General features: G+C 38.7%; 1 protein-coding gene across 1 annotated transcript in view; it reads right to left on the bottom strand.

The window, feature by feature from the left end:
* Positions 1–27,816, bottom strand: part of shank1 (SH3 and multiple ankyrin repeat domains 1) — a 114,867-nt gene that overhangs the window by 65,448 nt on the left and 21,603 nt on the right. Inside the window, exon 2 of the mRNA XM_073857293.1 lies at positions 628–1,158. Coding sequence (XP_073713394.1) covers positions 628–1,107 — 480 coding nt within the window. The 5' untranslated portion in view covers positions 1,108–1,158. The remainder of the gene's footprint in view (positions 1–627; positions 1,159–27,816) is intronic.

The following is a 27,816-nucleotide window of genomic DNA, read 5'->3' as shown; positions in this document are numbered from 1 at the left end:
CACAGGAATTCGTTATACGATCACGAAAAAACGCGGAAATTCGTGATGATATCATGAAAAATGAATAAAAAAATCACGAAACCTTGTGAGACTGGGTGCACAATAAATAAGACGCAGTCGCACCTAGTGATAGTTTAGTAAAATCACTGTGCTCAAAAAGTTATGTAAATGCAGATGTGATGTGCATCGGTTGGGAGAACATCTGGCTCTGTTAAGGGGAGGGAAGACTCTGATATGCCTTAGCAGAACACATGGTCCTGTCTGCTTCATATGTTCATGCTGGCACTGAATAAACTGAGAACAGCTTTGCCAGAGTCATTTTGGATGTCAATCATTATTTACTTTAATCAAATCCTATAATTTTGTTAAGCATGTGATCAAGTACTAAACTCATGTTATTATTGTGTAGCCTTAAAATGCAACACCTAGTTTTTGTAAAATATGGTAAGTGGGATTTCTGCTTTAGTTCTTGGCCTGAAAAGGGTTAAGGGCCTCTGTGTTAATTGAAGGTTCTTGACTGCCTTGTAAATATGCATGCAGTGGGCTCAACCAGGCAACATTGTTGCATAGTATATGAGTGGATAATTGGAAAGCAGGTGTGGGTATGTGTGAGTGCTTGTGACTAACCGTTTGTTTGATATCGGGAATGCCAATGCGAAACACCATCATAGCTATATGTGCATCATCAGGTGTGTTGCTAGAACTCCGTTCCCTTAGCTTACGCTGCTGCTGCGGCGGATTAGCTGGCGGCTGGTGGGTGGGTCCAGGGTTGGACGAATAAGGGTTGGCCGCGTGACCCGGGTTCCCGGGTCGCATCTGTCTGTCTCCTGGGGTTCGTCCAGCCATTGTGCCTTTTTGCCTGTGCCCCTCTTCCCTGCCTCCCCTCAAACGCCTGACATCGCCTTCGTCATCCGCTTCCTCTTCATCATCCAACTCCAGCTCTCCGTTTTCCTCTCCTTCCTCGCCTGCTCCGTCATCGTCCATTTCCTCTTCCTCCCCCTCCTCATCTTCCTCCTCCTCTTCGGCCCCTGGATATAGGTGTTGACTGTTTCCCAGCATTCTTTGCTGCTCCTCGTCGCTGGAGAGGGGGCTGAGCGGCATCGTCATGGCGACAGGGAGAGTGGCACCAACGGCAACGGCATCATTCCCGGAGACACACTGTGAAGAGAGGAGGAGTGAGAGATTAGATGTAGTGGGACAGTGCTAGATAATGAGAGAGAACATAAGTAGGAGTTTGAGAGAATAAAATACACAACCCCACATCACTCAACCAGTAAGTCAGCAGCTCCTATCTGGAAAGCACCGCTGGTCGCTATAGGAACAGACGCGCTCCTCTAAGTGCTGCACGCAAGAAGCCGATTCTCATTTACAGGCTTCCTCCTACAGTAGCCCTTATGTCCCACTTGCCCTTATGCAAAACACACACTCGGTACAATAAAAAGCATAATATTCCCCTGCACAGGTATCCATTCAGCTCTCTGTGTTGTTGTCTGTGCGCCTACATACATAAAGGGGCCATAGGGTCACCATGCCTGAGTATCATAAGCGACTCGGGACTTATTTGTTAAATAAATATGAGAAAGTTCTGGAACATTTCAGTCCCTGGTTTTGGCCCCTATAGCACAATAAAGTTTGACCGACCACTAATTGCAGCACTCCAATCTCCCCACCTGCTGTTCGAGCTGCTCCCAATATTATATCATTTTTCACCATAGTGTTTGCCGTTTCCTCTTGTGTTTCTGCCTTTCTCAGCCCCTTGATTTAGATAGCCGTATATGCAATCAATAATAGATAAAGAAGTAGGTATTTTTATTATTTTGTCAAAGGATATAATTATTTGGAAGGCACTAACAGAAGCAAGTTGCCTTGTTTAACACATGTTTCATTAAGAAAACATGTTTCAAGTTGTTGTAAATACAACTATAATTGCACGCATTCTGTATTCATGCACAAAGTTTCTTTGTTGCTTAGCAACTGAAACACCAAATGTTATAATACTTTTCCATTATTATATTATTATAATTAATAATTATTACAAATGTGTTTTTGAACAGTGGTGTCTTTTATCATGCTGCTGTTTCCACCATCAAACAACAGCAATCCCTCAACACCCTATGAAAGTGAATTTACCAAGTTTAAGGGGTTTAAACTTCGTTTTAAAGGTCACATTCTTCCTGATCCCATTTTTAGTGTGTAATGTTGCTATAATAGTATAAATAATGCCTGTAAAGTAATAAAGCTTTCAATTCACTGCCAGGCGACATATTTTCTTTAACAGAATTCACCTTTCAAAGCCTACAGCGAACCGCCGCTTTGGACTAAAGCCCTCTACTTCCTGTTTTAATGACGTCAACAGAACAGTTTCTTGACTAACCTCCATTCACAGAAATACGTCAGTCGCCAGCTAAGCTAACGGCAAGCTAAGCTGCTGTCAAATCACCATAGATATGTACACTAGATGTCGCCTTGGCTACGGCAGTTCATTGGACCGAATGCGTCAAACAGAGCCGCCATCTTGAAACAGGGGAATCCCGCATCAGCGTCATTGTAGGCAATGGTGTAACCGAAATAAAATCACCATAAATCGTCATGAACGTGATTTTCTTGGTTTTCTTTTGGTTCGTTTCAACAGTCAGACATGTATTTAGCATTTTGTCCAGGGAAAAATAAAAGTTTTGATTTTATGAAAATTTACTTTTTCTAACTGTAATGCATAGTGCTAGTAGGCCTAACATCCATACGCAGAACAAAAGTCTGGCATCGTCCATGAATTTGAAGTACAGGCGGAAATAGCAGCTTTAACTAGATACTTCCTATGACAAGACCCCTGTTCTAAGATGGCGGTGGTTTTGATACATGCTCAAAGCCCCAAGGCGACATCTAGTGTATATATCTATGTCAAATCACAACACACTAAACATACTACGCAATCACAACTCAATACGTATTTCTAAACTTCATAGAACAAGGAAGACATCAGCCCGTTTTGAGGACAGTGAAAACAGTGCTATAGAGATAAGTAAATTGTGTGAAAAATACCACGTGAAACATGAGCACATTATATTGCACACTGTAAACACAATCAAAGCTTCAAAAACTCAGAAAGAACAGGATCTCTAAGCCTTACATGTCTTAAAATCCAACCTTTTGTGCTTTATAATGCTACAGTAAGTAGCATAACAAGATCAATCAAGATTTTACCAATTCTCCTTTTTCCATAATCCATAAACACCCTCGAGTGATTTATTTTAGGCTTTTCCTATAAGACCTGATCCCCCGCAACAGCACTCAGTGCAGTGTTGTAACACCTCAAATGTCCCAGATCACAAACAAAATCACTGAAGAAAAGCACTACACTCTCAGACTCTTGAGTATCTTCCCTTCAAATACACCTCTTCAAAACCGGATTACTGTGTTTAGCAGAAGGAACAGAATAAGTCTCTGTAGTGCCACTTACACCAAGCGGCTCAGATGCAGTTTCAACTCTTTAGATGTGGTATCAATTTGTGCCTACTGTTGTCGTTGTGCCTGTCGACTGACCTTATCTGAATGTGAGCACTATTACTTTAGTAGATTAGCACAGATCTTTACACACAGAGCTCCTAAAAGGCTTCTTCACATAATTTATTTCATTAGCCAAATTGCACTGCACGCTCATGCTGTGTATTCTGCCCTAAAAAAGCAAAAGACCTTAACTCGCTAAAGTGGAACTGAGAAAAATGACTTTTTAGTGCAGTTATTTTCTTTGCTTTTTGAATGCCAATACACTGTACTCTAGCATCATAACAAATAATGTAATATTGTATGATATTAATGCAGCATAACATTATAGACCAAACCTAAAACACAACACATTTATACAATATGCAAAAGGGGACTTTCTGTACCATGCATAAATGCAAATACAGGATGCCTTAATGGATACCCCTTCATGGATAGAGAGGAGGCGCAAGGTTTCCCAGTACATCAAATTAAGACTGGATTTACATACTTCGTTACGCTTCAAAGATATCAAAATTATAATTTGTTGTATACACAGACACATACTGGTATACTACATACCATTTGAAATCTACTAAATAGATTTTAACCGGGGAATTTTTATTTTAATCAAGTTTATTTTATCATTCTTATTTATTATTATACAACAGTTCTTTCTGGTTCTCGAATCTGATTGACTAAGAGCTATGCGATATTGTACTGATAACGGCACAGTAACCGCTTCACCTTTCGTATCATTCCGCCACCTAGTGAATGGAGGTCCTAAACAGGCTCATCTCTGAATGGAAAAACACAGACGCCCTGTTTTTAAACACTCTCCGTGTGTCTCATTAGTTCACTAGCTCATAAATCAGTCTGTGAATCCCCATTCGGAAGTTATTATTCCGTCAAAGATCAGCGCTCTTGGATGTTACGTTAAAGTTAATGGGAGTAATGTCTTGTCACACGATTAACACTTGTAAAGAGGAATATAAACACTCGTTTTTTTCTGGAGCTATATCTCTTATCAGAACGCAAAAACACTGTGGAACTGCAGGTAAGCACCGCAGCTTTTAAATGTGGACATTGATCATTTATTTAATCGCGACGTGACTATTAAAACATGTTATGAGATATCGCCACTGGTATATTTATAAGCAGCATGCAAAAACATCTCTCTGACTCTTATATAGTACTGACAAGAATGAAGTCTAATAATAACCGAGTGCTCGTATCGCGTTAAGAGTAAATGGGAAACCAATAGTAACGTTATACAAGAATAGTTTTATTAATTTTTACCTCGCGCCAAAACAATAACAACGCAAAAGACACTAAATATGAATAAAAAAACAAGTAATAGTTTCATCATGACACCAAATACTGCTGATTTGATAAATATTTGACCATCAGGCCAACATGAGAGCCAGGGAATCCCTGTCCGAGATGTAGCTCAGAGAGGGCGGTGGTCAGCGGGGCGAGTGAACACTGACGTCCGCTCATGCTTTGGTTCTCATACGTACCGAATCTCACTAAGCAAACGTTCAAACAGGCGCTATCTTTACTAATCGACAGTAGATTTAAATATAATACATATATATTCTAGACTGAACTAATCTAAAAACTACACTTTGTGACCAAGAAATTGTAATATTTAAAAACGGCGAATCCGTCCATTGAGTTAATATGAGAAGCAGCCGAAAGTGTTACCTGTCATTCTGGCCGCCCTCAAATCCTTGGCGGAAGAAGTAGTTCTCAAACAAAGAGTCTTTTAAAATTACTCTGTTGTTGTTTTCCTGTTTTTGTTTTTTAAACGTGTGCCGTCGAACTGTTGTATTAAAGCAATATCGCTCTCGGAGTCGTGTTATATATCTCTATATCATCACGGCTGTGATTGCCTCCAGCACTCGGCCTAAGGCCTCGTGCCGCTGGCCTAATCACAGCCGTGATAATATAGAGCTATATCACACTCCTACTCGAGCGATATTGCTTAAGTATTATTATTTATGCATTTAAGTTTAATGCCAACTTAATTTTTCCAAAAAAGTTATTTTGAATATATTTAGAGGACCCCCAGTAATACCACTACGGACCCCCAAGGAGCCCCAGACCGGCAGACCCCCTGTTGATGACTCATGCTTAAGGAATTGTGCACACCAACGCTTTTACGCCCGCGGCCGGCGTATGTTTTCAATTGTTTTCAATGAAAGCTCAGCGTTTTTCAAATAAGCCAGCAGCTAGCGGTTTTCTTCCGCACTGAAAACCAGCGCCCAGCGTTTTTTCCGCGCTCAGCGCTGAGCGCCGAAAGTTGAGAAATGTGCAACTCTGTATGAAAAGCTCCGCCCGTCAATATCAGTTCTCACGCGGCCGTCCAATCACAGTGGAGGAGGGGCGGGACAAGTATCACAACAACCAACCGTCTCACAGCTGGCGTATCAGAGCTACCAAAGCGCTTAGCTGAAGAAAGCTGGAACTCACCTGAAAAACAGCTGGCATTCGGCATTGTCTAGGCGTTTTCAGCTGCGTTTAAAAGTTTTGGTGTGCACAACCCCTTATACACCAAGGACTCTTAAATTATTTGGAACAATGTCAAAAAAAAGGCACAAAACTGTACCTCTTCTGGCGGTGGGATTGTACACTAAGGTTCCGTTATGTACCTTTAGGGGTTGTGCACACCAAAACTTTTAAACGCGGCTGAAAACGCCTGGAGGACACCGATTACCGTGTGTCAGCTTTCTTCAGCCGAGCGCTTTGGTGGCTGTGATACTTGAGCTGTGAGCCGGTTGGTTGTTGTGATATTTGTCCCGCCCCTCCTCCACTGTGATTTGACGGCGGTGTGAGAACTGACATTGACGAGCGGAGCTTTTCACCCAAAATTTAATTGGTACAAAATTGTTCCTTAAGGTACACAATAGGCCCTTAAGGTATAATATTGTACCCCAAAAAGGACAACATTTCAATGTATTGTATAGTCATAAAGGTACAAAAATGAACCTTAGAGGGTACCACTCCAGTGGCACAGTGGCGGCTGGTGACTTTTTTGAGGGCACAATGCTAAGTTCGTCACTACATGTATGTAGTCCGTTATGTGTGGTTCGTAATTTCAAAATATGTGTTTCTTTACGTCGAGTGATCCTATGTGCATCACGTGTCTTGTCAAAATAAGTGCCTGCTGCAGACGCGTCTAAAGGGTTTATAATAAAAGAGATGCTCGTGTTTGCCAGATGCTTGCATAATCTCATGCGTAATCCGAGTTTATTGTTAAGGGAGTGTCTTGCGTGTATTTTGTAAACGTGAGCATCTCTTTTATAATAAATGGTTTTGACGCGTGTGCAGCAGGCACTTATTTTGAATTTGCGCCCCTCTGAAGAGCAGTCACCAGCCGCCACTGGTTGTTTTGCCAATAAAATCACTTAGAGTGAAGAAGCAGACAAGCAATATTTTGATAAAAGGCATTAGCTGAATTTGAGGTCATGTAGCACACAATGTGTCAAAATACAAGCACTAACCACTAGTTACACTAAAAAGTCTGTACTTCTTTTATGGTTTTTAATGACTTGTTTATAGCCTAATTTAGCTGTAAGAAGCAAAACTAACGTAGATTCTCGACGTCCATGCTTTCTTAAACCTTGCGTGATATTGCTTTTATTAAAAGCATTGTGTTTTACCTCAGTGAGACAGGAAGCAATTGAACGGCTGAACAAGATTTCACTGCATGGGCGCCACCGGGGTTATTGACTCTGTACTAGAGGGCAACTGGTGTTAATTCAAAAGCACTTCCCCATATCCTGTACAATGATCCCTTTGTCTCCTGAGCCAATATTCTCAGCACAAAAACAAACTATTCAAAACGATAAAAAATAACCCTTAAGCTGAAGTTTCAGTCATCCAATTAGAAAAACCCTGTGTGAAATATACTGTGAGAAACACTATCAGAGTTGACAATGTGCCAAATGCAATTACACCCAATTTGCATCTTCGACAAAGCACACATATCATAATAGCTGCAAGCCTGTGGATTTGCTGTGAAGTGTCCCACTGAGACTCAGTAACTTCCTCAGACTATCTTAATACTGGCCTATGAGCTTCATTTCAAGTTCAATCCAATATCATGACCCTCAGGCTTTTGACCATCATTCATTCAAAGCTTAAATGTGTACTGTATTCTGTGTGAACAATGATGTGTGCAAAGCAATTACAACACTGATTACCTTTTTTCCCAGAGGTTCATATTTGCTGATGCGTTATTTAATTTCTAGGCGAGTGAATGAGTTTATGTTCTTCCAATAGTAAATTGTGACCATGTGATGCATAAAACAGAAACATGAGAGAAAGAGAAGGGGGCGTTTTTGATGCAATATATCACGTCCAACTGATGAGAGGTGACAATAAAACCCCCATCCTGTCATACGTCCTTGGAGACAAAGAGAAGATAAAAATTATAGAAATGGAGAGAGGAAAGGGGTGAATGACTGACAGAAAACATAAGATGGGAATATTAAGGGCTTGTATGAAAAATAATATCACTGCCAGAGTAAATAAATGGCAATGGGAGGGAGAAGTGTAGTAGGACAAGAGGGTAAAATACAACAAATGACGCAACAAAACCAAAGATTACATTAATGTCCTTTTGGCGAGCTCTGTTGAAATCTTTGTGAAATCCTTCAACATTACTGATATAAATGTTGGATGGTTTGGACTGATGTATGCTGTAATCTGAGTCACACTGACCATAATGAACCACAGGGTACCTAATATGATTCAGCAAAGCAATAACAACTCCTTGTTAGATGTTGGTGTGCTGGTTTACCCATTAGGTCTTTTCAAGTTAGATTAAAGGTACAATGTGAATTTTTGCATTAAAATATCCAAAGTGATAGAACAGTGTCCTATATTTTTTCACATGTGTACTTACATTTTCCAGAAAAAGTTACTCAGGTTGTTCTTTTGGCAAGTGTGTAAGATATGAGGTAGATGTAGAATACAGCGGGGAAAATAAGTATTTGACACATCAGCATTTTTATCTGTAAGGGGATTTCTAAGTCGGCTATTAACACAAAATTTCCACCAGATGTAGCCATCAAGCCAAATATGGAATTCATACAAAGAAATCAGAACATTTGAGTATACAAGTTGAGTCATAATAACTAAAGTGAAATGAACACACTTTATTTAATACTTTGTAGAAAAGCCTTTGTTGGTGATTACAGCTTCTAGACGCCGCTTGCATGGAGAGACCAGTCGTCTGAGTGATTCTGGCCCATTCTTCCACACAAATGGTCTTTAAATCTTGAAGGTTCCTTGGGCCTCTTTTATGAACTTTGATCTTCAGTTCTCTTCATAAATTTTCTATGGGATTTAGATCAGTTGAATGACTGGGCCATTCAAGCAACTTGAGTTTCTTTCTTTGAAACCACTTCATTGTTTCCTTGGCCTTGTGTTTGGGATCACTGTCTTGCTGAAAAGTCCACCTTCTTTTCATTTTCAGCTTTCTGGTAGATGGCAGCAGATTTTTATCCAGAATGTCCCGGTACATTTCTCCATTCATCCTGCCTTCAATAATATGAAGTCTGCCAGTATCCCAAAAAGTTCAATTTTGCTTTCATTTGACCATACTATAGCCTCCCAATAATCCACAGGTTTCTCCAAATGCTCTTTCACAAACCAAGCCTCAACATGCTTTTTGTTCAGCAATACAGTCTTGCGTGGTGAGCGTGCATGAATGCCATGGCGGTTCAGTGCATTGCTTATAGTTTTCTTTGAAACAACAGTACCTGCTGATGCAAGGTCTTCCTGAAGTTCTGCCCGAGTGGTTCTTGGAGAACTCTCCTGATTATTCTTTGGACTTCAGGGATCTTATGTGGAGCACCTGATCATGGCCGGTTTATGGTGAAGTGATGCTCTTTCCATTTCCGGATACTGGCCCCAACAGTGCTCACATTAACATTCAGCATTCTGGAAATGAGCTTATAACAATTCCCATCAAAATTCTTTTCAACTATAAGATTACGAAGATCTCGAGAGAGTGTTCTTTGCTTTTACCGATCATAAAGTCTTTCCTGTGTGCACCCTGTATAATAGGCCATCAATTAGGACTAAAGCAGCTGATATCAATTAGTACTGACAGGGGGCAGGGTCTCAATACTGACAGATTTCATGTGATCTCCTGGCTTTCTATGCCATTTTGCACCTTGTTCTCTTCATGTGTTCAATACTTATTCCCTGTGTCATTTAACTTTATTTATTTTGACTCAACTTGTATACTTAAATGTTCTGATTTCTTTGTATGAATTAAATATTTGGCTTGATGGCTACATCTGGTGAAACTTTTGTGTCAATAGCCCACTTAAAAATCCCCTTACAGATAAAAATGCTGATGTGTCAAATACTTATTTTCCCCGCTGTATTCTACATCTACCTCATATCTACACACTTGCCAAAAGAACAACCTGAGTAAAAAGTGGCAGAGTTTACCTACTGTTTTAGCACGCCAGACAAGACTGACAACCGTATTGAAGTGTGAATAGTAAAGAAGTAAAATGACAAAGAAGGGTGCACTACTTCCAAAAAAGCAAACAGCAGTGTTTAAGGGTAAAGCAGATGGCACAATCGGAAAAAGCATCTGAAAAAGAAAAAGAGTAAAACACTGACAAAAGAATAAACTAGATTTGTTCTGCTGACTAATCAGAGATCATCGGAGGAATTGACAATAAGGTGGGGGGGCTGAGTTAAGGGCAAAAGGGGAAGGGTGTAGAGAGCTGCAGTGAGAGACTGAAGGCAGACAGGAGGGTCGGGATATGGAGAGAGGGGGATTAGTCTCGGCAGGTTCTAGATCCAGGGCAGAGGAACTCAGGCACAGCGGGAGAAGAGAAATCTGAAATGAAAGGCTGGATTAAAAACGACAACACTTTCGAACTGAACTCAAATGTTGGAAGAGGTGTATGATGGCACAGAAGTACTGCATGTGTGGAACAACTAAACTAGAGAAAATGCGGAAAGAGACAGTGAATAAGAGGCACAGATGAGGTACAGTAAAATTGTAAGTAAAAGGAAGTACATTACCTGAAAACTGTTAATCATCAAACTAACTAGCTGTTTTATTTTCTATCCATGTAACCAAATTTGCAATTTTTGCAACCATATAACCAAAAATCAACACTGAAATGTCTACAGTTGTCTACAACTCTACAGCAGTTAAACCCTAAACCTGATTCCCGGACCGGGTTTATCCTAGTCCCAGACTAAAATGCATGTTTGTGCTGCCTTCATTTAAAAAAACACCTTTTAGTACTGACATATCTTAACATATACAGTACTGTGCAAAAGTCTTAGGCCACCATGACCAGTTTTGTTGTTTTAGCAAAGTTTTAATCCATATTTATTTTTTCCCTTTTTTTAAGATACAGAACATACAGGAAATATGTACCCTAAACAAAACAATTTTCAGAACTAAATGTCTTCTTCAGGCATTGGTAAGTATTTAGTGTGACCTCTCGGCACGAAACACATCTTGAGCTTTTTTTGGGGAGACTGAAGTCCTAAAGTCATTCGATTAGAATTAGAAATTAGGATTTAATTTCATTTAGGTTAAAGAGATCCTGCAAGATTGCTCAAGTGGAAGGGGAGTTTACCCTATATATTTGACATTTCAGCTTATACTTTTATATTGTTTTTAATACTACATACACATTTCCTGTATTTTCTGGTTGTATTCTAAAGAGACTGAGAAATAATTTTATATGATCACTATAACATTGCAAAAACAACAAATATAATGGTAGCATGGTGGCCTTAGACTTTTACACAGTACTGTATATCCGTGCCATTGTTTTGCCTCAAGATGCACACCTGTATTATTGTTTTTTGTATGTTTGTATAAACTACTTAAATGTCTTAATATAAATAAGGCCTTGTCCTGGCTTTTTAAATCCCCCTTTTTTAAACCCCTTAATGTTTATTAACATTAAAGTTGTCAGAATGGGTAATGGAGGTTTATATAAATCCCATATATACATACAGTATATATTTAAATCCACACATGGTGTCACAATTTTGAAATTATACATATATTTTAAAATAGGTTGTAAATTAACAGGTTTTGTGCAAAATGTAGAAAATAACTTAACATTAACTTTTAAATGATTTTTTAATAAAAGTTATTTTAATATCAGGTAAACAGAGTGTCAAGGTTTGACAAAACCACAAATTAAATTGACCTACTTTCATGTTTTTCAGTTAATGTTATGTTAGTGAACTGTTAATGTAACATCAAATAAAAATATACTCAACAAAAACATGAAATTTGTGTAGTAAAATAGTCACAAGACATTGGGAATTAAGCTGGAAAGGACATTAAGAATGTCACAGCACACAATGAACAGAGCACATTTCAGTTAATCATCAGCAAAGTTGAAGAGATAAATCAAGACAAAGAAAGTGAGTGATGCTCTCTGTGGGGAAAGAGAGATGAGAAGAGCAAGATAACAATATCTCTTCTTCTTTAGTCCTCCTCTGATAACTTCTCTCATTTACCCTGTCCAAGACACATTTCTATGTTTCTGCACAGTTTTAATGAGCTTTAAAGGTTGTGTAGCCTGTAGTGTAAATACATAATATCGTTTTTCAAGTTTGACATAGTACCTCAGGTCGTATTCACAGAGACTTTAATCTTTTTAAAGACAATCTTGCTGTTTTGTTATTTTAGGTGTGTAGACACCAAAAGGCAAAAGCTATAAAATTATTTGTTTCTGTGTATTCTGTTCTAGGCCTACATGAACATTATAAAAATAGGATGGAATATGAACATAAGAAGTTGATGTCAATTGAAATTTATAGGTGACAGCCTAATTTTTAAAAAATGAGAATTTATATTAATGAGTGTGTGACATAAAATGATGACACAAGGTATATTTTTATACACTCTAAAATGTAAAATGTTATTATATATTCATATAGTTAATTAATTCAAAGTCCCAGTGTGGGGAAAATTAGATTTAATTGTTGTTTATACGTCTTAACCTACGGTTGGGTTTGTTTAAATAAATTAAAATCAATTTTATTTATATAGCGCTTTTCACAATTGTTTAATTATTTCAAAGCAGCTTTACATTAAAAAAGCAAGAGAAAACTAAAAAAAACGGACAGCATAAGTAGCAAAGTAAAGCAGCGAAGATTAAACTCTACTAGCAAGCATAGTAATAATGTAACATATAGAAGAGAGTTTTAAGTTAAGCCAATGTCAGTAGACTCCTAGGGATTGAAAAAAACTCCTAGGAAAAAAAGCTTATGGGAAAAGTCCCAGGTATAAAACAACACTTGATAGAGAGCCAGACATAGCTGATTCTATAGAGGATATACTATATATTAGATACTAGATTTTATGTGAATTAAAACATAAAAAAGTGGTGTGATGACCTTCATGGCAGCAGGAACTGGGTCTGTTAGTTTCAGTGTCTTCGGGACCGAGGACGAGACAGGGAAAGAGAAACAAAATCCTATTAGCGTAGGGGCCGATCGTATGTAATGCAAGTGTCATATATAGTGGTTGAATATCTGCTCTGTTCCGGACAAGCTAACTATTGCGGCATAAGTATATTTACTAGACATATTACTGTATGTAAAAGCTATGTTAAAGAGAAATGTATTTAGTTTAGATTGCTCGACTCTCTGATTCTCGAACATTGTTGAGTAGATCATTTCAGAGCTTAGGGGCTAAGTAGGAAAACGATCTACCACCTTTAGACACGTTTGATATTCTAGGGATAATTAAGTGACTAGTTTTGCGACAGTTGTACGTGAAGGATTGTATTCTGATAGTAGTTCTCGAAGATATGAAGGTGCTCGGTCATTTATGGCTTTATAAGTGATAAGCAGTATTTTAAAATGTATGCAATATTTAACTGGTAACCAGTCTAACGATGCCAAAGTGAAAACTTTTGTTATGTTTCTTGGTAATGTCTCTTAGAGGTAACATACAGTATATAACAAGAAATGGATAGGACCTAAACCTGATCCCTGCGGTACGCCGTATTTAACCGGAGAGTGAATGACTTTTCCTCATTTACATAAACAATGTTTGTCCCTTTTGACCCAACTATGGGTTCAAAATAACCTATGTAGTATATCTTAAAACTTTAAATGCCCTTAAAAGAAAAAAACTTAAATAAAGGGGAACAAATACTGCCCCCCAAAAGGCTATTTTCTGATACTGCTTTGGAAGAGACATGTTTTTAGTTAAAATGTTTTTTACTTCAGGGTCACAGGATTCTCCAAATGGAAACTCCAAATACTTCTAAAGCTTCCCCATTCCTAAAATGGCTTTTCATTCTTATTACTCTCTCCCTGTGTCACTTGCACACTCTCAGGTGTTCTGCCCTCTCGCTCTCTCTCTCTCTTTCACCCTCACTTGAATGTAGGACAAAGCATCTATATAGATAGATATTTTCAGTATCTCGGCCCCTAGGACATTATACTGGGAAACTTCCAAGGAACAGACCGCCCCACTTTTACGCCGCGAAACTGGAGCGACCAATTTCACTCTGATACATACGCACATGTACACGTATATACACGCATACATCACCCAGAGGCGATGTGTGTGAGACACCATTTGGATAGGACAGGAAATGGCGTATGTGCACCATTATTCACTTCTATCTCATGACCCACAGTGCAAACTCATGTGTCAGAACAAATGTCAATCAACCAGCTAAAATACAAGCTCCATCCCAAAGAGGGCTTAAATCTTTAGGGAGTTATTTTTTGCAATCTCATGCAAATCATTCTAATGGCCTTTCCCTCATCCATCCTTATACCAACCACAAAACCAGTCGTAAGGGACAAAATTGACATTTATACATTATCTGAAAGTTGAATAAATAAGTTGCATTGATGTATGGTTTGCTAGGATAGTACAATATTTGGCAGAGCTACAACTGGATCTGGAATCTGAGGGTGAAAAAATCTAAATATTAAGAAAATCGTCTATAAAGTTGTCCTTAGTCCTTAGTAATGATAAATATATTTTTTATTTATTTTTACGTAGGAAATTTACAAAATATCTTCATGGAACATGATCTTTACGTAATATCCTAATGATTTTTGGCATAAAAAATGGCCCATACATTGAACACTGTAAAAAGTTGGATCAACTTAAAAAATGACTTCAATTGGTAACACCTAAAATATGTATTTTTTTCCAACTTAAAGTATTTTTTACTTAAACATATACGTTGGAAAAACTATTTTTCTTATTTTTTAAGTAGGGATGCACGATATACCGGCCGACATATCGTTATTGGCCGATAACTGCTTATTTTTAATATTATCGGTTATCGGTCTGATAGCAAAATTAGGCCGATAAATGAAAGCCGATAAATGATGGATTATTTTGGTTTGTTGAACCACTTCACTTGCTCATTGCTGGCCATGTGAAGTTTTTATTGGTGCTTTCTGTGACATAGCACAAAGATGACACGTGTTGCGGGCTTAAAAGAAGAGTATGCTAGTCTAGCGCAAAGACAAGATGTCTGCGGTCTGGGAGTTTTTCATTGTGAAAATAATATGAATATTTATCGGCCTATATATATCAGTTATCGGCCCCCAAATACAAAGGGTTATCGGTATCGGCCAAAATTTCCATATCGGTGCATCCCTATTTTTAAGTGGATCCAACTATTCACTTTTTACAGTGTTGGCTACAAATATACTCATGCGACTTATGACTGATTTTGTGGTCCAGGGTCACATATCATGATGCATATAATAAGTGACACACTTCCAAAGCACTTTTCCTTTCCGTTTTTTTTAAACACTTCCTGTTTTGAAGTGTTAAGAATTTATGTAATTGACAGGATCCACCATAGAACACTATTCGTCATGAAATGGGCATGTCAAAATACAATAATACACCACACAAGGTCAAATTTGTTTGGAAATTATAAGAAACATATCCACTGAAATCACTACTGTGTGCAATGGAGAATGCTGGTTTTGTTATATAATGCAGACTACATTGCAGAGCAGAAAACAGCTGTATGTCTACATGCAAGTCCCCTCCAGGGAAGCTACAAATCAAACTCCCGCTCCTCTACACCATGGGGCTAATTAAAATCTCAGATCCTCCTCTTTCAAACGCACTTTCCAAAATGACTGCACAATTTCAAGGCTTTCAAAATGTTTTACTTTTTATCATCAGACAACATAACTCAGTCTACCACAAAGTGCTTTTTCCTAAAGGCAAGAGAATGTTACTTAGATAGTATCTGGTTCAATATTTTCATTAAGTTGAAGTAAATGCATGTACTGTAAGATTGGTAGGAAGATTAGCAAAATTACAGCCGAATCAAGATAACGAAAACTTTTTAAAAGAGAAGATTTTAAAGGATACAACCATCTCGAAACACCTGAGCATCTATAGCCTACTTTACAGCTGAGCGAATTTATATTCTACACACGCACTGATGATACGAAGTTCAACATCAATCACCAGTGACCTGTAGATCTATAGGAGGGCGTGAGATTGTTACACAGAGAAGCGCCCGACATACAGAGCTAGGACTAAGTATTTATGTTTCAAAGAGACTTCAAAACCAACAAACAAAATTATACTTGGTTGAGAGAGCATGCAGGACTGAGAAATCTTGTGTAGATCAAGAGAGGAAAGGTCACAATGCTTTGATAACTAGAGAAATGATGGCAAGTGTTTTCTGGTCCCTCTGAACCCAGTGATGGGACTCACTGGGGCGGTATACCCTTTCAAAAAGTGAACCTTTAGGGTGCCTATTAGTACCTCAAAAGTACAATTCGGTATTGTATACATTTATGTACTTAAATAGCACATACTGTATTAGGGCCGATTCACACCTGCTGCGTGGCGTATCTGTTGCATGTCAGTTGCGTGGCGGCTGCGTCACGTTTTCTGTGTCAGTACATACCAGAAGCGTGCCTGACGCAGCGCTACCGCGCTGCTGTTGCTATAGGTGACATATATTTTGCCTGGAAACGCTTCCAAGACGCTTGCGTGTGGTGTGAAAAATAGGCGTCTGTCTTATTCCTAGCATGCACGCATTTTCGTGTCAGGCGGTGTGAACTGTCAAACCTGCTAACATGGGAGCCTAAATAAAAACGGACACGCCACGCAGCTGAGACACACACGTCACGCAGCCGGTGTGAATCGGCCCTTAGGGCCTTTTTAAATGGTACCATCCCAGTGACACCGTTTGTACTTTGTCTCAGGGTGTGCTCCCTGATGTTGCTTCGTAACACATTCATCAGCCAACCACTAGGCAAGTGACACATTGGCCTTCTTTCTTCTGGATGTGATTGTGGCAGTATGGGACACACTTATAATATCATAAGAATACAGCTTTGCTCCTGGCCACCTCTGAGGGAAAAAACAATGTTTCGCTAGACTATGTTTTCCAGCTAGCTAGATAAGGCCACAGACATTTCAATGGGAAAATGTGAATGAAAGCGCATACAGTAAAGCACACATTAGAGTGGAACGCTGCAGGGGTAGCGAGTCTAGGCTCTGGGTTTGAAACTTGAGATTTTTATGCTTGAAAATGATTGGAGACACCATGCAGGAAGGCTCTATAAACAAGAATGAATAAAGTCTTGCTGCTTTTAGTCATAAGTAAGATATGAAACAAGAAAGATCAAGACAAGTACATCAACCTAAATATAAAATGTATGAGACTAAAAAATAACAAAGTAATAGTTTGTTTGTGCAACCACAATATTACAACGACGTCAAGGTAAATGTAAAGGATTATTTCCCTCTAGAGGCCAGCAGCTTATATAACCTGTGGTTACGTTTCAATGTTTTTTCTTTATACATCAGATTAGACACATTCAATTTTCTGCATTTTCATAAACATTTATGGCTTTAAAGATATTTTGGAGCATCTAGCCCCACCCTTACCCTAAACACAACTAGTTTTCAACCAAATAAAACCCAACGTGCAAGTAAAAGTACAGTCACAGGTATTAAATGCATTAATTAACCAAAAATTCAATTCAAGTATCATACCTCGGTCACGACAGCCAATAACGCTTTACATTCTTATGGGGTGTGCACACCAAAGCTTTTACGCCGCCATATGTTTTCAATTGTTTCCGATAGAAGCGTTGCATTTAAAAAAAAGCCAGCAGCTGGAGTTTATTTTCACGATAAAAGCCGCCATCAATGTCAGTTCTCACACGGTCGTCCAATCATATGATAGCACGTTCACACCTCCGCAGACTTGAGCTTCCAAAGTTACCGGAAGTCATTCATTTACAATGGAAGCTGGCTTCTCTCCGCTGCAAGCAGCGTCAAATTCATCGGTGTCGCGTTCTGGGTGTTTTGAGCGACCAGAGCGTCAATCAGAAAGTTGAAAGAAGCTCAACTTTATGGTAATGAGCTATGACGCGGTTCAGCGGCAAGACGCCAGCATCCAATCGGAATAATAGCCTATATAGGCCTATTGCGGGCGCAAATAGACACCAGAACAACCATTTTGATTGCAATTTTTAATGCCGTCTGTCGTCTTTTAAATAGGAAATAAAGACAATGTTGCTTGACAAAAGATCAGATAGGCTAAAAAAAGATTGGCCCGCGGCCAAAGTTACTTGCCGACCCCTGGCCTAGACGTTCTTCGCTGGCTGATTTCAGAAAAACATACGATGTAAACTTTCGTTCCTACCAAAACATTAGTTCAGAGAAAACAGACTTCAGAGCGGCCAAAGCATCAACAAGCTTCCCCGTGTTTTTGACAAGCATCCTTGACCGGGCGGCCTGAGCTTCTTTGGTAGCTCAAGTTGGATGCAGCGTAAACATACAGTCACAGTGAAGAAGGGGTGGGATAAACATAACAACAACCAACCAGCACATCGTACAACGACTGATAAACAAAGCAAAAGTATCACAGCAACTAAAGCCCTCAGCTGAAAAAAGCTGGCAGTCGGCTGAAAAAAAGTTGGCAGGTGGCGCTTTTCTGCCGTTTTCAGCCACGTTTAAAAGCTTTGGTGTGCACACCCCCTTAGCTAACAAAATGATGCAGTTGGTCAAGAGGCACATGAAAGCCAAAGATGATGTATCATCGCTTCTTCTGGTGGTAGTTTTTAAACCAGTGTACACCGGATCTGATATTTACAGCGGCTTGTCATCACTTTTGCATCTTTTCTTTATATAAATCGATTGTTTGACTTTGGTACACTTGGAATATTTTAAGTACTTAATAAGCTTTTTTGCACTACAAACAATATATCTGCACTGTTTACTGATTTGCACTCTATCTACCATGTGCCTTGTGCTGCTTTACTTATCTTTCTTTTTTTACAAGACCCATTTGTATAATTGTATAGTTGTACTTTTTATTTTATTATCTATATATAATGTTCTACTGTTAGTGTTATTTGTACGCACAAAGGGTCTGAGAGAAACACAATTTCAATTCTCTGTATGTATGCATGTACTGTACATTAACTTTTTGAAAAAGTTGTGACTGTTTTTAATGCTGTGTTAAATAAAAGATTACGTTATTTGCCCTAAATGCCTGAATAGTGTAATATAAATACAATTAATGTTGGCGGTTTAAATTGAAAATTATATCCCAATGCATGTCATCACATGGAAAATTATACCAAAATATATAATTTTATACCCTAATATATTAAGTTTCACCTGGTGCTGCTAGATGCGCTAATTTAATAAACGCATCTCTTGGTCATATTTGGGGGAATGTACATATTACCAAAACAATCGTATGGGTTGGAGGATAGGTTGAAATATATAGCTTATCTATTGCTAGAACATTATGTAAAAAATACATAATATTTGACGTGTCTGCAAAGGTGAACTTACTGGATCACACTTGTACTGCACATTCCTGGAGGAATTATAGTTTGCCACAATACAGTAGTTTGCACATAAATACGAATGAGCATCCTTTAAGGCGGGGTGCATGATTTTTGAAAAACACTTTGGAAAAGGGAGTCGGGCCGACTACCAAAACACACTTGTAGCCAATCAGCAGTAAGTTGACATCGTGGCCTGGGTTGCGCATGTGTGGGGCGGGTCTATCAAAAGAAGATCCAGATTCTATTGGGGTAGGGGCGTGTTTGTTTAGGTGGTTTCGAATGTCAACATTGGCTTTCAGAGATCATGCACCCCACCTTTAACTGCACATAAAAATACAAAGTCAATATCATATAAAAGTAGCTAAAAAATAAAATGTTTTTTAGGCCTAAGAATTTGTCACTTTCAGTTATTTGAAAGTAGTCAGGGCTTTATTCTGTGTTGTGGGTGTGGTGGGGGTGTAAAGTCAAGAGTTTGTAAGAAAAAATTGGTTGCGAAGCAAAAAATAAGAACCACTGATGTAATGAGTTAGTTGATAGTGTGGGTGGTGTTTCATTTATAAATAAGTAAGGTGAACGTTTCTGTTTGGCTTGAGCAAACAGGCAAAATAACTGCATTAGTGTTCCTTTTGTTATATGTGAGAAGACCATGTTACACAATCTCCCCTTTATTTCTCCAACATATCTCCTCAACTGTCTTTTCTTGCCTGCATGTCTGAAAAAAAAACACTCAAGCGAACATTGACAGAAAAGGACGCTTTTGATCTCAGCAGTCCACAAAGGCTTCACTGACTAATGCATAGAGCTTTTTGTCTAAACGCCATGGTAAAAAAGAGCTAATAGACACAGATTACACAATATAACAGGAAGAACTTCATTTATCCTGTTATGTATCAAACCTAATGAAAGAAGCATCATATGCCCATTACATCAATGCAAAGTGATAAAGAGGCTCATCTCAGTCCTGCTATAAATTTGCCACCACTAAAAGACAACTGAAACACAGCCTGGAAAATGTAGGGTAAAGTGATGAGAAAGATAGTAAAAGAAAAGAAAATAATAACATAAACCACAGAAATACAAAAGATATCTTTCACTCTCTTAAGTTGCAATTGTGCATTTGAAGATTTCCAGTCATTATTATGAATGTATATTTATGGTTTCGGTGCAGTCGTCCTTAACACAGAGGAACTTAATCCCTTCTCATTAGATCTTGATGTGGAGTGTTTGATTCACAAATGTGTTTGAGAGTCAAAAAAAAATAAATAAACGAAATTGAAAATTCCTCTTTGGCTGCAATTGCTTCAATAGAAAAAAAGCAACTGAATGATCTAATCTAACCTACATACAACTGAATGATCTAATCTAACCTACATCAAAACCAGGATGGCACTGTAGAACAAAACTAGACAAATGCACAATAACTCAGAAAGTACAAATCTGGATTAGCATGTCAACCATAGCTTGCCCTGTGCTTGAGACACTGCATGATGTGTCATGTCTATGGCCTGAGGGTTTTCTCCATCTGATGGTGTTTGACAGAAAGGCACAACTGAATCCGTTCAGCTTGCTGTTTTCTCACAGTTCCCTCAGGTGTTTGTGAAGCTTAGCATTTTGTGACATACATATTTTGCAATGATGCGGCCTTCAGACGGATTTAAACGGGCAAATGCGGGATTAAAATGTCTCTGTGTGTCTGTTTTAGAGAGCCATTCTCTTGCTCTCTGACAAGTACGTGGTTTCTCTTTCTCCCTGAGAATGTATTACACGCATGCACTCTAGATGTCAAAACTCAATTACATGAACACAGGCTGAACCACTCAGAGATATTGTGGGGGAATTGATGAGAACGACTCATCGTTTCCCTCACACACTCAGACACACTGAATGATCTGATGCGCTGAGCCATCCTTCAAACCGATCTATACTAACTATTGTCACTTTTATGTGTAATACTACTTAAGGGCTCCAAACCATCACACACCAGCTATGTTCCACAACAAGGTAAGATGCTATGCTGAGTACCATAAAAGCAGCTGTCTTATACAGTATACAGTATAAGTGACAGCTATACCTTTTTGTACCATGTTGGTACTATAATAAATAATAAATCTTCTCAGACACAACAAATAGATCAAATGTATCAATACTTATCGCAATGTATTGTGGGATTCACAGCAAAGCACACATGCAATGCTGTCTTATGAGGCCGCATAATTAGGATGCTTTTCCAAACAGCCTCTGTGTCAATAGAGTATAGATATGCATTAGAAAACCGCTTCCATAGAGAGCCTATAGGTTTTGCAAGTAGCAAGTCATCTTCACTGGGATTTGACATATTGACCTGTGGTATGTCAACATGCATGAACAATTTAAAACCTCTCATCAGGGTATTACAACCTGCCAATACAACTGACTGATTGTATGTACAGTTCATTTAAAGCTTCTGGTCAATAAACTGTTATTGCATCCATATTTATTTGCTCATTCATTTATTAACTTATGCCATTCCAGCATCAATGGGCTATATTCATGGTAAGAACAGGTTAATCTACACACAAGTTAATCTATACTTAAAGGGACATTCCACTTTTTGAAAATATGCTAATATTCCTGCTCCCCTAGAGTTACACATTTGATTTTTACAGTTTTGGAATCCATTCAGCTTATCTCCAGGTCTGGCGCTACCACTTTTAGCATACTGTAGCTTAGCAGTGTGATATTGCGCAGCAGCCGAAAATAGTCCCCTTAGTAACTTTCAAGGGCAGGGGACTTCTTTCGGGCAGTGCGTAATATCACTACGCCTCCTACAGCCATGTTACAGCAGTCCTTGATTATTACGCCAGAATGAGAGTGTAGTTCCTAGCCATATCTGCCTAGAAAATCGCAGCTTTTAATTTTCTGTCGGTCTTAGTACAATGTAACTACAGAAGAGTCAAGTTTTAAATAGGAAAAATATTGAACCTTTGGTTATTTTTAGCGCGATGCTAATGGTCTGGTCAGATTCAATGGATTGTGCTAAGCTATGCTTAAAGTGGTACGCCAGACACGGAGATCGGCTGAATGGATTTCAAAACGGTAAGAATCAAATGTTTAACTCTGGGGGAGCTTGAAAGTGAGGCTCTTTTAAAAAAAAGTGGAATGTCCCTTTAAGTTGTTTTAAACACTGGAAGGTTAATGTGGCGTCTCTGGTGCTTTTCCATTGCATAGTACCCCACGGGCCAGGTCGTGTCAGCTCACATTACTTTGGCTTGGTTAGCTTTTCTATTGAGTTTAGTATCACTTCAGAGTGGGAGGGATTATAGGCATGTCGTTATATTTGCACTGCCTACTGCTGTGACATCATACAAAAAGTGTGAGCAAACATCGTTGGAATGCAGTGTTTCCCATACGTTCATTTATTTGTCAGTCCGCCACAAAATCTAAATTGGTCACCACAAATAGATTTTTGCACATCACGTTTATCACTATCCCTGTCTCACATGACAGTTTCTGTATAAACACCCAGGGCGTCAGTCGGCGCGCTCCACTAAGTTGCAAAATTGCCTTGCAGATGTGCGCGTCTCAGATGTGCTGCCACAAACTGCAAGGAAAACACTTGTATGGTGTTCCTGATTCTCAGCCTGTGGATGTTTTTTACCACTAAAAGAGAGTTTGGGAATTTACAGCAAAGCACAGATGAGAACAGGTTTGCTCGAGACACCACAAGCACGAAAGTAAAGCTAATATTGCATTAGCATTGACGCTAGTATTGATGATTCTCTCAGACCAGTCTGATCTACAGTGTTTTCACCTCACGTTTTAGTATCAGATCAGCTCGCTTGGAACCTCAACCGAGGTAGTACAAAAAAAGTATTGGGTACTACGTACTGTACCCAGTGGAAAAGCCCCCAAAATTAAGCTGACCCAACACGTGGGGTACTATGCAGTGGAAAAGCGCCAATTCAACTAACTTGCATGTCTTCAGACTATGGTAGGAAACCAGGGTATGCTTACACTGTAAGAAATTGCAAACTCAATCAAACAGAAAGGCCGCCTGACCCAGGGACCTTCTTGCTGTGAGGCAACAGTGGTAACTTACCCACTGTGCCTATTTTCTTTTTTACCATTTAAATCAACCACATGCTACTTCTCAATGTTATTACTGTTTTGTGTATTTCATATTTATTACTGTGGGTTTTGCAGTATTATCTTTTTATAATGATAGCAGAGAATAACATCGCAAAGCAGCTGCATTTTGGGTAAATCATTGCAACAGGACTTTTTAAAGGCTATTTTAAACTCTGTCAATAGTGTAACATGACAATTGTGCCAGTGACATTCGAGTGCTCTTTTCCTGAGAAAATGAAGCTGCCTGAAATTTAATGGAGCGCACCGTGGGCAGGTTGCTAGCTGCATTCACCATAATCAATAATAAATATTCCTGCCTGTCCCTTCCATTGCATCTACAAAATATCAATGACATGCTGACAGTGTGATTTGACAATGAAAATGTAATATATACTGTATCATTTTTGCTGGATCCCACAATATTCCATAAACTGGAATATTAATTGCAATATTCCATGCATGGCAGAAATATCCAACAAGGCTGTTTCCAGTTATTTCCAGTTACATTGTGCCCCCGGTGTGCCACCTGTAATGTCGAGTAGACAACAACAACCACCAGCATGGATTGACTTGTTCATGCTTGTTCAATGAAGAAATATTACACTATGCCATATAAGGTGAAAATAAACCAACCCTGCTCAACCTGAGTCATTAGCTTAAGACGCATATTTAAGTATTAAACAAAGGAAGACAGATAATGAGAGAATTGACTCATGTCTCTTATCTCTTGTTTTTAGTCTTCTTTTCTCAACTACAAATTTGTACATGCATTAATTCTCATCTTTCTTCATTTACATACTGTCACTAAAAGCTTCTGTATTTGAAAGTCGATGACATAAGCCTGGATTTACTCATTAAATGCTGTCAAGAATGTCAGATAAGCGACGCTGGAAAACAGAGACACAGAACGTCAAGTAAATCAAAAATTAAATCTGACTACATACAAATTTGGATGAAAGGGAAAAGTCAACAAATAAGGGATTATCATTTTATCAATGTAATTAATTTTATGTGTGTCAAATAATATTGCAACACTTTGAACAGCACCTCTCCCCCTCCTAATATACCGCCAGCTTCAACAATACTCACACGCTTCACCTCCCAATTCTGTTTGCATGTTACATCATTCAACCCAGTTAAAGAACAAAGAAGACATGCAGCATTTGCCGATTATCTCATGACATCAGTCTCATGGGTGCTATTAAAACTATTTTAAAGGTTTTGTTTTAAAAAATGTAAATTTTGTTCTTGTCCTTGTGACAATGGAATTATTGGTTTTATCATTTTTATTGGTTTTCACATAAATATCACATAAAAAATCCCAGAACCCTCACAAACAAATCCCTTGATAATAATGGGATTATTTAGGCGTTTTCTTAGTTTGTGTGTTAATGAAAAACAGCCCAGTTAAATTGGCATTGCATTTCTAACAGCTTTCAATCACAGCTTGAAAAACTGCCCCTAACAAAAAACACGAAGGCGCATAATTATTTTGTTCATAATATATTTTGGTAGCCTGCAGACCATTCTCAGTAGTAACTGAGTTATGGTCTGGCAAAGCTTCACAGACAAATCATTTCCAAAGGGGCGTCACCAACAGACGTCTCTCAAATGCCTCTGTCTGTGTCCATTTGGATAGACCTAAAACCAATCACAGCGAAGAAGGAGATGATTTATGCAGAGCTATATCAGACTTTTGCCGGATCCAGTCAGTAAGACCATAGATATGTATAAAGGCTAGATGTCTTGCCCACGCTGCTGGCCAATTAGGTGGAACGTCTGCATTTGGCAGCCATCTTACCACAGGCAGTTCGCTCACTCGTAGCATTGATTTTCAAACAGTTTGGTTTGTTATAATTGTCAAAGATGTACCTATGAGTTTTTGCTCTTTGCTCCCCCTACAGGTTGGAAGCGGAATTGTCCATTACCACTGTCGTAAATAATTTAGCCTATTGCAGCAAAGCTGGCTCTGATTGGATTGTAGGTCTGTGGTAAAGCAAGTTTTTGTAGTTTTCACTTGAACTACAGGACCGCGATCCGACGGTTGTAAACTTCTTTAGTTCGGTTTTGGCCGATAGAGGGCTGCAAATCGAAAGTGAAAGTGCCGTTCACCCTATTTCGAGTGAATGAACAACTGAAAAGTTTTTGGAAACGTTATTTTAAGGTTAAAAAAAACAATTTGGTGTTGCAGAATTATAGCCACGTTAATAACGTTTGTAAGAAACCAAACCGTTTGAAAATTGGTAGAAAATTGAGCAAGTTATGGTCATTTAAAAGTACCTGCACCATTTAAACTCAATGCTACGAGTGAGCAAGCTGCCTGTGGTAAGATGTCCGCCAGGTGATGACGTTAGAGACTCCGCCGTAACACATCTAGATATCAATACATATCTATGGGTAAGACAATGATAACATCTTTTTTAGATATGAAGGCTTCGAGTGTTGTTACTTGCTCGGGTTTTAACAAAAAGGAAAAGTTTAAATCGCTTAAAAAAGACGCAATCGCTGATTCGAGCAAGTGATGTTCCATGGCGGCATCCATCTTTGTAATGTACAAAATCTGCGCGATTCTCGGCATTAGAAATGGGCTTGAATGGCCTCTTTGCCAGACTACTTGCAGAGCAAATCTAAACATGCCGGAAGTTGTCTGGGTTCTCCCAGGCTAATATTTTGGTGGTTTGGTATCACCGCTTCTGAAAAAGACGTTGTTTAAAAACAAACGTTGCATGTCCGATTTCAATCATTAACTTGTTCTGTATCATCGAGAATCAGATGATCAGTTATTTCAACGATGATTGAAATAATAAAGCATTATTTAGCAAGCTAATTCGACTGCATCTACAAAGATATATAAAAACAGCTGCAAATCTGCATAGAAAATTTTGCAAGAGTGGCAGGAATCATAATTTTTCATTTCAAGAGTAATTACGCTGCAAGCAGGCTTGGGAATTTAGTGTCTCAATGTGAGAATGCGCAGCAGCATACTGTACACATCCTCCCAGAAAGCACAATTAAAGAAATGGCTTTTGTGAGTCTCCTGATCTGTATTTTGTTATTCTGTAAAGGCTAACTTAAGAAAACATGTTGTTGATTTCTGTGTGTAAAATCACTTTCCATTTAACTCTTCTGAACACATTGCTATGTTATGCCTGTTTTTTGCTCTAATCTGGAAGACAAGACTGTGATCAATTAGGGTTCTGTATAGCAGATTGTATAATAAAGCAATAATCCGGCAATAACCCATTTGAGGGTTGAGAATGAAACCAATCCTGTGTAGTGTGAAGGCTTCTTGCTTTCAAATGTTAATTTGATCATTATGGCTATCATAACGTATTCCTCTACCATAATTACTGTAGCGCTGGAGAATCTGTGCCCTATATATGACACAAGAGCAGCCACCTGAAGTGTCTTAAGAGCCAACAGCGCTGACCTTACGTTGACAGCAAACCAAAGTATGTCTTAGAATTGGTAATGAGGAGAAAACATATTCAAATCAAAGTAACCAAATATCATGTTTACTGTATTTCATTCAAAGTATATTTATATTAAATTGAGTTTGTTTATTGCATCAGTGTTTGCGACTGTCTCTAAGACCCTTGGCCTGCTTTTTCTGCAGATGTTAGTCACAGTAACCGTCGCCCGCTCACACACCGGTCTAGCAGGCAAACAGGCAGGCGGCTGAGTGGTTAGGAAGACACTGTCATATATCATTCTCCATTCACAGCGCCGCCACCCTCCACTGTTACTATAAATACAACCAGCAGCGCCTCCATTATTAATGCACAAAGCCGCTCCAGCCAATCACACCAATCTTTTTAGAAATCATCCGAGCAGGCTAAACACAACCACCTCCAAACACCTGCCTGGGTGACCTACCCATTGCCCTATGAACAAGTTCTGCGGTCTTTTACCATTCACCATAATCTCTTAGTAAATGGAGTGAACGGATGACTGGGCACATGGTGAGAGTAATGTGAATCCTTTGATACACCAGATGACACGCTGTCTGAATAGCATAATAAGAAAAAATTACAGTCATATCTTTTGGGGGGAATCAAGCTCAGCAATCATTTCAAAAGATTATTTTTTGTTTATTGTTTTCTTATCTCTTAATCAGTCATTTTAAACTTAAGTAAAAAACAAACAATACAGTTTTTAGTTTATATCTCGCTGCAGATGCTAATTTACCATGTTTAAAGATCTTAAGTTTTTATAGAAACCCAAGACAAAAATACTGATTAAGAAAATGTAGATTTGTCAATACACTCTTAGAACATATGTGTTAAAAACAACACATTAGTGTTGATTCTGGGGCAATGCATTTAGTGTCCACACATCTCTGTGTTATTATTGAAACAACACATTTTGTGTTTAACTTGTGTTTTATTT

This window comes from Misgurnus anguillicaudatus, chromosome 19, assembly GCF_027580225.2.
Source record: "Misgurnus anguillicaudatus chromosome 19, ASM2758022v2, whole genome shotgun sequence".
Lineage (NCBI taxonomy): Eukaryota > Metazoa > Chordata > Actinopteri > Cypriniformes > Cobitidae > Misgurnus > Misgurnus anguillicaudatus.
The sequence above is the reverse complement of the archived record's forward strand: the minus strand, read 5'-3'. Positions and strand labels throughout refer to the sequence as shown.